The following is a 15,692-nucleotide window of genomic DNA, read 5'->3' as shown; positions in this document are numbered from 1 at the left end:
ACTTCTGCCCAACATTGCTTCTACCACTTTTGCATCCTAAAGCATCATCACTCACAGAAAAAGCCGATCACCTAGCTTCCTACTTCTGCTCTAATTCTTGTACAGCTGATTTTGGTAAATGCCCCCCCCCCCCCCCAAACCATCCTCATGACAGAAGAGACAGGATATGAACAATTATAATAGTATATCAAAATTCTCTACACTCAATGCCCAGTGTATCCTTTTACCAAAAAGAGATCTTGAGTATTTTGCTCAAATTGGAAACCGAACAGTCTTCTGACCCTGATGACATTCCTCCAATTGTCATAAAGGTTTGTGCTCCAGAGTTGACTCACATTCTGTGTCGTCTTTTTACCCCCTCTTATTCCACCAGTATCTACCCTGTAATATGGAAATTAGCTCATACCATATTTACTCGAATATAACACGTCCTCACGTATAACTTGCACCCCTGTTTTACTTTATGAAAAAAAAGAAATTAAAAAGTTTCGCAAAACTTTTTTCCTCACACGCGGAAAAAACATTTAAACATGTTCATTTTGGGGCGATAGTAACTCGCTTGCAACGGCGAACAACACATCCTCCCCCCAACAACCACTAGACTGTAGATGCAAGAAAAACAAGTAGTTATATTTTTTCACTGAATAAGGTACAGAGACATTTGCAGTCTGGGTAATATATTTGCCAACAAATAGTGCAATTAGAGACAACTGGGATAAAAACAGGACTAACTAATGAATCACGTGTCCCTTCCCACAGAAACAATGCTGTATAAGACTCAAGCAGAACTATGTTGTACTGCCAAACACAGTATCTACCTAAAAACTATTGTCCAAACGTTTGTCCAAATTTTCAATTATATGAAATAAGAGTTCGTTCAATTACATTTGAAATTTTTGATGTCATTAAGACAGATCACAAAGGCTAACTTCAAATAAACTTCTACCACCCAATTAAACTACATGCAGTTTAATGTGCATGTGAGTCCACCCGCCAGTCCGACATAAGCAGCATACAAACAAGCAGCAATAAAATTCAACTGAAGGGTTGAAGCTTTGTGTCAGCTGAGCCTGCCTGTGCAACGCGAGGTGATACACAAACGGTAATGAGAAGTCCCATCGGAATGATAAATAGGAAAAACACTACACCGATGTGAACGTGTTAAAATGTTAAAACTAAGACATACATAGTGATGTTGTTATGGCAGTTTCAGTTATTTTGAAATTCGGTTGAGGAGAATCAGTATTTCAACTCAACAACTGTCAGTTTGCCTTTATCGGTGAATTGCGCGATCTTTTGTTAATACCGCACCAATCATTTGAATATCTTCATAGCTGCTCTATCTCTACAGTCTACCATTGCTGTCCATTTCGTGCTCTACTTTCACTTCTCATTAGTCATTCGTGAAGGATTGTTCATTACATATCTCTAGTCTGTAAATTACTGGTAATTTTTGCTTGAAATATGGAGAAATGCTCAAGTTACAGTGCTGGTTTTAAACTCAAAGATCTTATGATTCTGAAATGATAAAAGGACACGCAAGAATGAAACTGTGTTTTAAGTAATTACAGAAGCATTGTCACCAAAAGATTCAAATATATCATGTGATGAAGGTGAGCGACCAATTCAATCACATAAATAACATAATTAAAATTTAAATGCATTCATTTCATTTTATAAATAAAGTGAGCAACTATAAATTGTAATGAATACTGAGGATTTAATTATAAACTTCAATTTAGTTTTTGCCTGAAAAACTTTAGTTTCCGAAAATCCCCGCATATATCTCGCACTACAATTTTTCAACTTTCGTTTTGGGGAAAAAATTTCAGTGATACGGTATTCAACCTATCCCTAAAAAGAGAGACAAATCAATATCCTCAAATTACCGTCCAATTTCTCCAACTCTTGTTCTTTCCAAAGTAATGGAAAGAGCTTTCAACACCCAACTGGTATATTATCTCGAAGACTCTCAGTTAATAAATAACCACCAATACGGGTTTTGTCACTGTCGGTCAACAGGTGATCTACTCACTTATGTCAGCCACATCCATGGAAAAGTTCGACAAGTCCCAAGTGGCTCACCTTGATATCTCTAAGGTCTTCGACTGGTTCTGACACAAAGGCCTGTTAAACAAAATCCCATCATTTGGTATACTCCCTGCCTTCTGCACTTGGAATGCCTACTTTTTGACTATATGCTCACTTATCTTTTAGAACCCCTCACTTACCTTGTAGAACCCCTGCAACCAATGCAGGGGTTCTACAAGGCTCTGTTTTCTCACCCAATTCTGTTCATCTATACATAAATGACTTACTCCAGCAGATTACTAATCCAATACATAGTTTTGCTGTCATCAGAAAAATGAAATGAAAATTACATAATGAAATGATTATGTGGTAAAGTAACCATGCACTCTTGTTCTGGGAAGTGAAGGGAGGGTTTATGTTGAACTATAAACCTGGTAATTTTGACAGACTAAGAAGTCATCTTGAAGCAGTGCTATAGCTTGAGAATTTACAAGGAAAGAATGTCAGAAGAGCATGGGAATTGGTCAGAGACCATTTGAGAGAAGCAGTATCAGACTGCATACCAGAGATCAGGAGGATAAACCAAATGGGAATTAAGTGGATGAGTAGAGATATAAAGCAAGAGCTGAAAAAAAAAATAATAAAATAAATAAATAAATTAATTAATTAATTAATCTAAAAAAATACTATGGAGGGAATATAAAGAAAAAGTATCAGCATACTCATGAGCAGTACAAAGTGCAAGCAAGAAGGGTGACTAGTTTGGTAAGAAAGGCCAAATCAATTTATTAGAGAAAATTAGCTAAGCAGGCCAAAGTAAACCCTAAAGAGTTTTTCATTGGGTAGCAAGTAAGAGGAAAATGACTTTCAGGGTGACTCGAAACAGTGCTCATGATAGGAAGGTGACAGATGCAAAAGAAATAGTTGATTTGCTGAGTTATCATTTTGCAAAAGGTGTATCATCCAGGTGGAGATTTTGCAATTACTGATGTGACAAATGCATATCAAAACTGAGGTAGACGAACAGGTGGTGTTCATCTACCTCAGCATATTGAAAAATATGAATGTGAACATGGCAGTGGGAATAGATGCCATATCAGCCTGTACTACATGAATGTACAAGAGAATTGGCATTACCTCTGATGAAGTTGTTTAGTCTAAGTCTCAGCTCTGGCAGGGTTTAAGGGAATGTAAAGAAGATGAGATAGTTCCACTTTATAAAGGTGGCTCCAAGACAGAGGCAGCAAACTACAGACCAACAATATATCAGGAGTGGTTGTTAAAGTATAGGAAAAGTTCAATAAAGGTAAAATCCAGATAGAGAGGAATGTGATACTTTATGGTGGGCAGCATGGTTTTGTAAAGGTTTTGTTTTGTCCTGTCTTAGTAATTTATTCACATATCATAATAAATGTGACAGCAGAATTGGATAAAGGAAATGAGTACATCATGATACTGCTGGACTTTGCAAAGGAATTTGACAGAATACCACATGGAAAACTATTACAAAAGTTGGAATAAGTGGGAATGGATATGAAGCTAGTAGCATGGATAGGAAGATGGTTGACAGACAGACATCCACCAGAGAGTAGTATACAGTGCAGTGGAATATAGGAGAATGAGGGTGATTAGTGAGAGTACTTCAGGGTTCTGTACTAGGATCACTACTCTTTAATTTGTATATCAATGATATAGCAAAAGATTTAAGATGGGATATTCAGTTGTTTGTTGATGATGTAAAACTGGAGAGAGCAATAGTTGATGAAGGTGATGTAGATATCCTGCAGAATGATTCAAATAAATTGGCATTGTGGGTAAAGGATAATGATAATCAATTTAATGTTGCAAAATGTAAGGTTATGCACTTCAGGATGAAAAGGTTGCATATGGTGTATCATATTGATGATACTGGATTGCAGGAATTTGATGAGGCTAGGAACTTGGGCATAATGGTGGACAGAGTTGAAGTTTAGAGCTCATATTACAAGAGTTGGTAAAATAACTCATAGGATTACCTGTTAGCGTGTTGAAAAACATGCTAACAAGTAAAGATAGAGAAGTTATTATCGCTCTTTATAAGGCAACGAACTGGTCACATCTACTGCTGTCACAGATTTGGTCACCTGGGTTTCTTGGGGACCAGGAAGTGGTAGAGAAGATTCAGAGACAAGTGGCAAAGCTGGTCACAGGTTTGTGGAATACTCCCTATGAGATTGAAAGCTTGTGGGTTACAAAGCTTAGTTGATAGGTGAAAAAGAGGGGACATAACAAAAACTTCAAAAAAAAAATAGAAGCATAATAGAAACTTTTAAGATATTAAAGGAGCTTTATAAAATTGATCAATATATGACAAATAGAGAACTAGGAGCCATCCATGGAAGTTGCATATGCATGTGATTAGTAGGGATGTACAGACTAGTTTTTTTGCATGGAGATGGTAAGTGAGTGGAATGAATTGCCAGAATTAGTTGTGAGTTCCCTGAAAGTGAACAAGTTTAAGGAGAGATATGATAGGTTTTATGTATGTAGTAGTTAGTTTGGATCTCCCACAATGAGTCTCCAGACTCCATGGGGATACCATATAATAATAATAATAATTATTATGGTACCAGCAATTACAGAAATACCAATACCAACATATTTGGTAGTGCTGAGATGAAGACAAAACATGTATGTGTATTTTTGCTCCGCAGAGAAATTCCACTGTAATTCTTATATTCAGTTTTATTCCCTTTTTTTTATATGCGAGTGTTATTAGAGAACGGGAGTAATTATTGCATTGAATACTAAACATGAAGATAAACTTCCTGAATATCAAATGTACAGGTATGAATTGAGACAAAGAGCAAATCTAACAATAACTAACTACTAGACTTCTAGTCAATCACGGACTAGTGATTACTATCACCACATTCCAAATCAAAATACTTGAAAACTCACGGAGTTAACTCTCACAACAGCAAGTCCTGACAAAAACTCCATAGATACAGTGGAGTTTTTGAGATACAAAAAAAATTCAATATAGCAAAAAGTTCTCCATGAGTTTGTTGTACTAAGAGTCAAACGTAGAAAGAACACGGAAAAGTCTTATTATATTATTAATGTTGGAGATATCTTCAAATTGGTTCAGGATACAAAATTATGCAGAGGAAACAATCATAATTTTTTCAAAGCAAGTTAAAAATGAGTATAACACCAAAAAGAAAAATATACATGAAAGTTCTAAAAAGAAACAATGCCAAGTAGTTGTCAAAGATGAACAGTAGATTTAAAAATACAAAAGTTATTGAAAAAAAAGTGAAAGAGTTTGGAAACAAAACCTAATGCTTAGAAACCTAGTAGCAATATGAAGTAAACATTGACTGTTTCAATCAGGGAGATATGTGGTGAAACTGCTTGCAGATATAGAAATATTAGATCCTCATGAGGACTAAACAAGTTAAAGAGGCAAGCAAGTCAAAAAAAAAAAGTACTCTGACGGAATACAGAGAAAAATGCAAGAAAGCTGGATGATGTGTAAAAGTAACTAAACACGTCAGTGGAAAATCATGGGAAGAATATAGAAGAAATTTTTATATATATATATATATATATAAATCTTAATTTAAAAAATCTACAAATATTTAGATTTTTGAATTTAAGTATTTGTACTTTGGGTGAGACAAGGATTCAATAATCCAGAAGCCCTACTCGGCATACCACAAATACCACTTTTTTCGAGACATTTCTGACTTCCAACTTGAGGACATAATAATAATCATTACCTTACCCCTACAGTAGGCAACAAAATCTATCTATTTTTAAAAAGACTTACACTCCCCCCCCCCCCCCTTATGGTAGGATTTCAACTTGCAGGATACTGGTTTACTGGACACTGTTTTTTATGCTGCTAGTTTGATGTTTTGGCTAATTTCTCTCTTATTCCATGTAAATTTATTTAGTTGGCTACCGACCATACCAGCAAAGCTGGTATGATGGGTAGCCTAACTGCAGTATACAAAACAGTGTTCAAACCAGTTTTAAGTTATGGATTTTAGAGTTGGGTTAGAAATAAAGCACTTGATGAAAGACTAGAGACCACAGATATGAGAGTTCTGAGAATTAGGAGGAGTGTACAGATGGCATCAATGGCAGAATTATATTAAAAATGGAGATATTAGAAGAAAGGAACTTGACATTGTCGGCATTCAAGAATGTGTCAGCAGAGGTAATCTAAGATGGTATGGCCACTTAAATAGAATGGGTGAGGAAAGGTTAGCAAAACAGGTGTTTGATGCCAAGATGGAAAGAGACCCAGAAGAAGGCCCAGGTCTAGGTGGACTGATGCAGTCAGAAATGCCTTAGAAACACGAAATGTTAGATATGGCAATAATGGAATGCTCAACAGTAACAGACTAATTTGGAGGAAAATTATGGATAGGAAATTAATAATAATGTAAAATTAATCATGTGGTGCTGTCATAGCAGGAAATTGATGATGATGACGATGGTTTATTGGATAAATTATCTGCTCAAGTAACCAAGCCAGAGACTGTTAAAAAAATCTTAGAAATAGAGGAACGAATGCAATAAAAAGAATTCAAGATGCTAAAGTTGATATAAAGGATAAGGATATTCTGGATGTCTGGAATCATTACTTTGAAAACTTATTAAACAAAATAGATGGTAACAGAACATTGGTTGAAAATATCAATAAAGAAAACAGTAATCAGAGTACATTTCAATATTGGAGATAGAGAAAGCAATCAGGAATCTGCAATGTGGAAACAGAGCTATAGCTAGAGTCAATCATATTCAACAAGAAATGCTGAAATATGGAAGTATAAATGTTTACATTTTAAGGGGAAATAATAACCTTCCTATTTCTGCTTGTAAGTGTATTAACAACAAGCAAAGTAATCTGATGTGTTATTTTAATATGCCCTCTAAACTTCTATCCATAACCACATCTAATTTAATGTAGTACGTAGCATGTGATCTCTTTATCTCAAAGTGTATGACTTCACACCTATGTCAAACTTGTAGCCATTATTCTTCATCAGTCTATTTAAGTCATCTTGTACGATCTCTATATTGTTCTCCATCATTTGCTCTTCCAAGTTTTGCATCATAAGCAAATAACTGATGATGTACGAATGCATATATCTCTCACTTAAAGAGATATTAATTAAACAATGTAAAGTAATGGTGGAAGTTATAGTCAAAATTAAAAACAACAACAAAACTGAAAAATAATACAGGGTCAATTTTATCTCACAAAAAGAGAATGAGAAAGAAAAAAAGAACTGCAAAGGAAAAACACTGGATAAAAACATATGACTTTAACACTATTACTCCATTTGGGGAAGCCGGATTCAAAACAATAAATGGTTTTCCAACAAGACTTTACTCTGATGAAGAAGGGAAGCATCAAGAAATTTATGGAATAACATGGCAAAATCCCAGCCAATCTTAAGCAGAACTGCTAAGGGTAGGATAAAAATTCTCAATTTAAATTTCAACAGAAAATCTCAGAAGCACTCAAAAAGTGCAGTGAAAGACAAGCTGATATGGGCAACACAGTTAAGTTAGTTACTGTGGTTAAATGATGGCATATAAACTAAACAATAAAATATAAAAAATACTGTACATTTCTAAAAATTAAGCATTTCTTCCAAATATTCATGTTCACATAAATTTGAATAAGGATATATATCTAATAAATTTAAATAAATTTTCCATAGTAAAAAAAAATTCATGTTATGAGCAGGCATGAATTTTTTTTTCTTTATTATCGAGTACGATTACTAACTACGTTGGCTTATCCAAGACTATCCACTGTAACCATAAATAAATATCCTTGTAACATGTTCCAATAATTAGTAGTCTCCCCCCCCCATAAACTACTTGTTACAAAATATAATATAAAGATTTAAAGTTATATATATATCCTATAAACTTTAAACATTGTTTTTCTATGTACAAATATTCACTAGAGGCAAACACTTCATGCCATTAATCTTAAACAAATGAAATCAAAATATTATTTCACTTACTTTAAATCACGATCTTCTTCTCCAAAACTATCTAGGTACACAGAACCCCAAAGACAAGCTCTTTTTCCCCTAATTACAATGATTGTTGAGGAATTTACTGCCAAAAACATGGCAGTACCTGCTCCACAAGAAACGGAGTGCTAAACAAAAGGGATAATAATTTATTTTACAAAGTTAAGCTCATGAATAAAAATAAAAAGCATTTTCTAAAATAAAGAGCCAAAAGGCTTCAGTTCAGAATGCAAAAATTATAAAATTCAAGTGGATATTAGATCCAGCATTATTTCAAAGCCGAATGTAGAAACTGAAAGTTTCGTAAAAATAAGTTGACCAGAGAGCTTACAGGAATACACCTGCACGAGTCGCCCTAGTACAGACCACTTCAGCAAATATGAACGCTGCCCAGGCATCCATATATTTGCTTTCTAATTGGTCCATTTTTTGATAAGATTTCAAAATAAATGGACCAATTAGAAAGTGAATATATGGATGCCTGGGTAGCGTTTATGCATGCTTTCTAAAGTGGTCCATGCCAGGGTGACTTGTAAATGCCGGCGGGTGTATTCCTGTAAGCTTCCTGGTCAACTTATTTTTATGAAACTTGCAGTGTCTACATTCAGCTTTTAAATAATGCTAGATCTAATATCCACTTGATTTTTATAGAAATAAAAAGTTTTCCTATTTAATATTAAAGCTAGAATCAGGGCTTTATTTCAACCAATGGAAACAGTGAATTAATCTCTATTTATTTATTTGGCTTCTGTGAGAAAAATGGACTTGGACATTTTGCCAGTCCTCTGCACTCATGAAAAGATCTTCATGAAACACTCTACTATTGTATCATCAAATATCTTTGGTGTCTCTTCATCAAAACGAGTATGGCAGGCATATGTAAAACTTACAAAGCGCATCAATAGAGTTTCTTGCATAAAGTCCTGACCAAATTACAAATGCATATATATCTCTCAGTTGCTATTTCAGAAGTAGAAACAAATCAATCTTGTTGGAGGAATCCAGTTTCGGGCTGGAGCAGCAGTTTTCTTTCCAGTTTTAGACTGATATTACATTTACATTTATATATACAAATGCCAGCAAATGATAAAAATTCATATCTAAGTTAGAGTTCAGTGTTGACATTACTCACCTTACCACTTGGAACAGTTGCACTTCTGCTCACACAACATGGTATCAATTTTCTATAGGTTCTAGAATCTCCCATGTGTGTGTGTGGGGGGGGGGGGGGGATGATATATATAAAACCTTTTAAGTAGTAGTGAGGAAGACTCGACCCCTGCAGAATATCCTGTTGTTGATAGAGCCACAACCAGTTGTTTGTAGAGCCAATACTTTACCACTCTTTTTGTGTAGGAATCAAGGTTCAAGGAACATATATTGCTACTATAATCACATAATTAAAACCTCTCATGTACAGAAATAATGCATTAGTAAATGTGATATGTTATATAGGACCTGGCAGAAGTTTGAATGCAGGTTGAATATTCGACATGTTACTGTAAGTGCATCTATAGAATCCTTGTAGCTTTCATCCACACCTGACAAGCATCAAGCTCTCATTTCAGATATGGATGAAAGCTAAACCTGAATTAGAACTTGATGTTACATTGTTTACTGTTCTGAAAGTAGCATTTCAGATATAATAAGCATTTTAATTAATAAGGAAATTGATTAAAATGCGCTTATTATATGATATGAAACACCCTACAAACATAAATAAGCAAACAATAAAATTTTTTGACCATTTTAAAATAATTCATGTCTTAAGGTAGAGTATTTTATCTAAATTTAAGAAAAGGTGATAAGTACTACATTCTGTTCATAATATAACATCGTGGTCACAATCACACCTCTTGCAGATCACCTGATAATCCCCCCCCCCACACACACACCAAAACAAAACCTGCTTAAAAACTAATCCAATCACTATTTTTCATCCGCTAATTAAGCATGATGTGTATGTTTTGCTAAATTATGAGCTGATGTCATTGCAAACATACCATGAACATCTGACTACACTATATGGAAGCAAGTATCCAACGTTTTGAATAAAATTATTTTACTCTGCATTATGTAATCAAATTTCAAAATTAAAGTAATGAATTAAATTTTAAACACTTTCTTGTTCACAGATACATAGCAATAATCATTAGGGATTAACATGAAACTTTACCTAAAAAGGAAATACACTAACTATAATGTTATGGTAGTCAAACCATTGGATACCCTTTACTAGTCAACAGATAGTGAAGGATGTACAATGGTTTGACTTAGTTTTTCCTTTTGAAATGTCTTGACTTTGCAATGCTTTTTGCACATGAAGACATCTGATATTTTTGATATGTGAATACTCTAATTTTTATTCAAAACAAATTTGCTTTTGAACCATATTTTGAACTATATGGCAATTCGATATCTTGAAGAGTTTTCTCTTGCTTCTATTATTATATAGATTGCTTTGGTTTGATTCCTGGATTTAGTGATTTGTACAAACAGATTCAACTATGTTATCTAAGCTTCCTATATTATAAACATGGGTAATCCATATGTTTTTTTCATAAAGATTTTCTGATTTACATCCTGATGTAAAAATGATGACTATAATTAATCGGCCATAGGATGTGTAAGGGAAGCAAACTTTTTAACCTCCCTACTGGCTGAAATGAATCAAATATATCAACCATCTTATACATTTTCAATGATGAAAATTTGAGGAGCAGCTTTCTATCTTTTTTCACTTTTAATCCCTTAAATTCTAGTAGTCATTAGTAGATTAACTGTAACGAAGTTATGATCATTGAGACTAATTTAAACATTTTACTTGGAGTTTCCTATATCAGAAACTGCCATTCAATATTTTAGTATTGTGTTTGCAAGAGATATACAAATGAATTTTACTCTGGAAAATATGTAGAAAATAAATAAATAAATTATAGGTTGCTTAAGGGATAGAGATATATAACTGGGAGGAGACCTCAACATAACTTGCAAGGAACAAAGAACTTCACTCAACATTCTTTGATCTTTCTCATTCTGACTCACCAAAGAATAATATATAGAAATAAGAAAATTGTAATAATACAAAAATCTGGAAGATGCTTTTTATTGCATTATTAAAATCTAGATTAAAAAGCCTCAACCCAAACTCAATAGCATTAATTCTATTCTACAGGAAATTTGTTATGGAAACCCTCTACTATAACTATTCCTTTAATTTGCTATCAATTCACTGTGGTGAGAGCTGACTGTATTCGAAAGGGTGTAATATTACACTAAAGCAGATACTGTTAATACTACTTACAGTTACAGCTTCATAGCGAGATGTCCTTCGACAACAGTTGTCCCTCAAACAAACCATTGTTCCGCAAACTAGACATAAGGAAGGATCTTTGGGCACACTGTGGCATTCTGTACATGGCCTCCTATGGTAGTATTGGAAGATTTGATTGTAGTTCTGTGGCAACTTCAAGAGTGATGGCCGATGCCATGCTAGTGGCCTTTCCAATATATTCTGCAAAAAATTATTGGAAAACTAATATGAATGTACTTATGGCATTTATATACAATGGCAATAAAAATTCACGTTTATCTTATTTTGTAGGAGGACGTTATTTATAATGATATTAGAAGATTTGCATAATAGTGTAAAGCACTCCTTTTTTTGTACATCCTCTGTCCAAAAAGAAACTGAACTTTTCGAAAATAGAAGAAACTAGTGGCACCACCAGTTATATCTTTTTGTCGTTGAAAGTGGCAACCTTCATTAGTGTTGTGTCAACTATTAATGACATTTGTTTCATTAGAAGCTAAGTTATAGTGCCAAGAGTGTGTTTTGGTCACAGTGTGTTTTGACAAACTGTCAGAAAATTAGTTTCAAACAGAGAGCTGCAATTGACTTTTGTGTTAAACTTGGTAAAAGTTTTACTGAAATCTATCAAATGCTTTAAAATGTATATGGTAATGAATGCTTATCCTGTACACAAGTTTACAAGTGGTTTAAACGATTTCAAAGTGGTCGTGAGACGCTTGAGGACGACGAAAAGCCGTCTAAAAACTGGACCGAGTAAAGTTAACATCCATAAAGTGCATGATTTCATCAAAGAAAACCCGAAATCGTCCTTGAGATTGATTGAAGATTAATTGGGGGAGTCCAAAATCAACTGTGCACAACATTTTGACTGAGTTTGGGCCTTCATAAATTGAATTTGCGATTTGTTCCCCACAAGTTGACCAACAACCAAAAAATGTATCGAATTGAACACTGCAGGGACCTCATTAAAACTCGTAAGGACTCAAACTTCCTTGAGACTATCGTTACTGGTGACACAATGTGGTACAAAACAAAACGCCAGGGTGGAGACCACCAGAAGAGGGGCATCCGAAAAAAGTCGCTTGGAGAAGTCAAAAGTAAAGACAATGATGATTTGTGTCTACGATTCCAAGAACATTATCCACAAAGAATTCGTTCCACCTGACCAAACAGCCAATGGTGAGTTTTGAAGTGATTGATAGTGAGAATTCGTCGCGTATGGCATGAATATCGTGATGCAGGCAGCTGGTCACTTTTGCACGATAACGTACTATGTCATCATTCAAACATTGTGAGACAGTTTTTGAGCAAAAACCAAGTTTGTGTGTTGGATCACTCACCGTCCACCTGATTTAGCACCCTGTGACTCCTTTCTCTTCCCCGACTTCATTTGCCGATGAAAAGAAAGCAATATGACACTATTGAAAATGTTCAAGCGGCAGCAACCACAACCCTCAACAGTATCCCAAAAACTAATATAAAAAACTCATTTAATGAATTAATTGACTGTGCCAAATGCTGTATTGAAGCTGAGGGAGAGTATATTGATTAAAATAAATTATTTGAATAATTATAATTGGCCTGTGTTTTATTTTCTATCAAAAGTTCGGTTTCTTTCTGGACAGAGGGTGTATGTTTAAATTTTCATGGCAACATTGATTATGATAACAAAAATATGGTCCTGACAAAGATCTAGCATTTTGTGTAATGCATCACTTAATATGTGTTTATGCATACACACTAAGCATATATAAATGAACTGAGCAACAGGTGATGTTCAACTACTAGTGTGGTTTACTTCATTTAAGTCTTAAGCATTCAAAAGATTGTTAAGTATAGCAGCACATTAAAAACAGAATTTCGTTCTTAATTTTTCACTTCCATCCTTTTGCTGCTATTAACACAGGTTAAATTATCTTGCTTATAACATATTTCATTTTATAAACTGATTTTATCCATATTCTACAACCTTTTTACTATATTATTACACAGTAAGTACCTAATTTTTGGTCTCAGTTATAATTAATCTCTGGTTGCAACAGATTTTTGAGATATTCTGTAACGGGCTAGAATTTTATTTATTTATTTATTTTTACAAAATTATGCACAAGACGCAACTTAAAGTGTGTGTGTGTGCACGCATGTGCGTGCAGTATTTTTAATTGGCTGGCATTTAAAATGACTCATTTGTAGAATAAAATCAACAACAGCATAAAAATGGAAGATATACAGCAGAGGCTTTTTGCTGAGGCACCAAAATAAACAATTCCAATAGGGTAAGAAATAATGTTTATTAGCAGTATCATTAAAACCTTTCTAGAAATTTCCTGATATACCAAAAAATGTTCCTTTTATTGTTTACTCGAACTGATTAATCCATTCCATATGGTACTAAATGCAAGTATGTTATCATGGTCCATTTGTGCATACTGGGAACCACTTACTTATGAAAGAGCAATTCTATTTCAGTGTGGCATTCTTGATTCAATGCGATTTCTGCATCACATCTGGTTCGTGGTAGAGAAGCCAGAATTAATAATTACCAATCAGTAGAACCTGTTAATGGTGTAGCCAATGATGCTAATAATTTATTTTTCTATTGCCAGTGAAGTTAACTTTTTATCAGGATGATGGCTAATGATAACAGAATAATTACTAAGGTTTGTAGTGAATGAGATATCATTGCTGCTATATCTAACCACATCATAACTGACAGTGATGATAAAACTGAAATTATCCAGTGTGAATAAGAAAAATTAACCCAGCCATAATACACATACTGGCCTTTCTAATTCAATGGCCAGTATGTGTTCAATGGCCAATACACATACTGGCCATTGAATTAGAAACCTTTATGCAGATATACGTAAACATCACTTACAGAGAACATATGCAAAACACATTTGGTCACATGGATCATCATGTGTTCTATTCAACTATTTAAAAATGCTGCTGGTCAGTAACTGTCCATAGAGTTGATCACAATGAGAAAAATAAAGGATCTTTCGGAGTTCGATAGAGGGTTTATTGTGGGTGACCGTCTGGTTGGAGACGTGATTTTTTTCGCAAATAAGCGGAAAAATAATCCACATTGCTAGTCTAAGATGTGTGACTGTGGTTCTAAGTCTGTTAGTAACCTCTGAGAAGACTTGAAAGAACAAACAGAACTTCCTGTGTGAAGCAAATAACCAAAGAATTTAATGAAGTCTGTTCCTGACCCATATCTCATTGAACTATGTATAGGGAATTGAAGAGGATCGGTACTGGCAATTGTATGTCTATATGGAAACCACTGCATTAAATAAAAATTTCTAATTCAGTAGCTGGTATGTGTAGTACAATAAAACTCTGAAACCTTTCAAGATTGTACTTTGCCCTATGTCAAGTCTGACAAAAAAAATTAGACAATCTGTTTTCTATTGAGAAAATGACTTTTAAACATCCACTTCCAGAGCTGAAGGATAAAAATACACAATGGACTGTTTTCAAATAGAAATGAATAAAATATTCTTTTGGATTACTGTATTATGTACATGTATAATAAAAACTGAACATTAACATCATTTTGGTTTATTTAAATTATATTTAAAAATATAAATTACTTATAATTTAATATACAATAATAAACAGGAGAAAGGGGGGGGGTGTACAATTGAGACTTACAAACTTCTGAAAGAGTCACACAGGATTTCAATTGATGGAATTTTTCAATTTATGGAGGGTGGGGAAAGGACAAGAGGGTATCCTTGGGAGCTGAGAATGAATGCCACTAAGAAGGTGGATGAGGACTAGATTTTTCTCTCATAGGGTGGTGAATGATTGGAATGGATTGCCACTGGATGTTGTGAGTGCAAGCAGTGTGAATGAATTAAAAAATAAGTATGATAGCTGGAGTGTGTAGTATGTGGCCTCCCTCAATGACTCCCTGGAGGTCTCTCTTAATAATAATAATAGTAATACTTAGGTACAATGAATGCTGCTTATAATGGATTTATGATCTATATCCAAAGATGATAATAAATTATCAGCAATTCCTTATCAACATAATAATTCGAACATGATTTTAAAAGCACCATATCTACAAAATGCAATAAAGCAACAAGAATTATGAATGAAATGAATATAGAGAAATGTAGAAAGTAGAACTCCCCATTTAATGTTAACATATCTATGAAAGGTGGGAAAATATAGTACATTATTACCATAGACGGGTTAGATAATCTGGAAATCTTGATTAAACTTAGAATTTTTCATGCTACTTCACATATGTAATAAGCAGGATGAGATGAAAGTGAAAAGTC

At 34.1% G+C, this 15,692-nt stretch overlaps 1 protein-coding gene across 2 annotated transcripts in view; it reads right to left on the bottom strand.

Moving 5' to 3' along the window:
• Window positions 1–15,692, bottom strand: part of Ubr3 (Ubr3 ubiquitin ligase) — a 542,232-nt gene that overhangs the window by 14,300 nt on the left and 512,240 nt on the right. For both annotated transcript variants that reach the window (XM_090394146.1, XM_090394147.1), the window contains exons 34-35: window positions 11,383–11,592; window positions 8,067–8,206 (exon numbers count right to left, since the gene is read on the bottom strand). In XM_090394146.1, coding sequence (XP_090250272.1) covers window positions 8,067–8,206; window positions 11,383–11,592 — 350 coding nt within the window. The remainder of the gene's footprint in view (window positions 1–8,066; window positions 8,207–11,382; window positions 11,593–15,692) is intronic.

The sequence above is a fragment of the Typopeltis vanoorti genome, chromosome 6 (genome assembly GCF_054136105.1).
Source record: "Typopeltis vanoorti isolate ZY-2024b chromosome 6, IOZ_Tvanoo_1.0, whole genome shotgun sequence".
In the NCBI taxonomy this organism is placed as follows: domain Eukaryota; kingdom Metazoa; phylum Arthropoda; class Arachnida; order Uropygi; family Thelyphonidae; genus Typopeltis; species Typopeltis vanoorti.
Note: the sequence above shows the minus strand (reverse complement) of the source record. Positions and strands in the feature narration are given on the sequence as shown.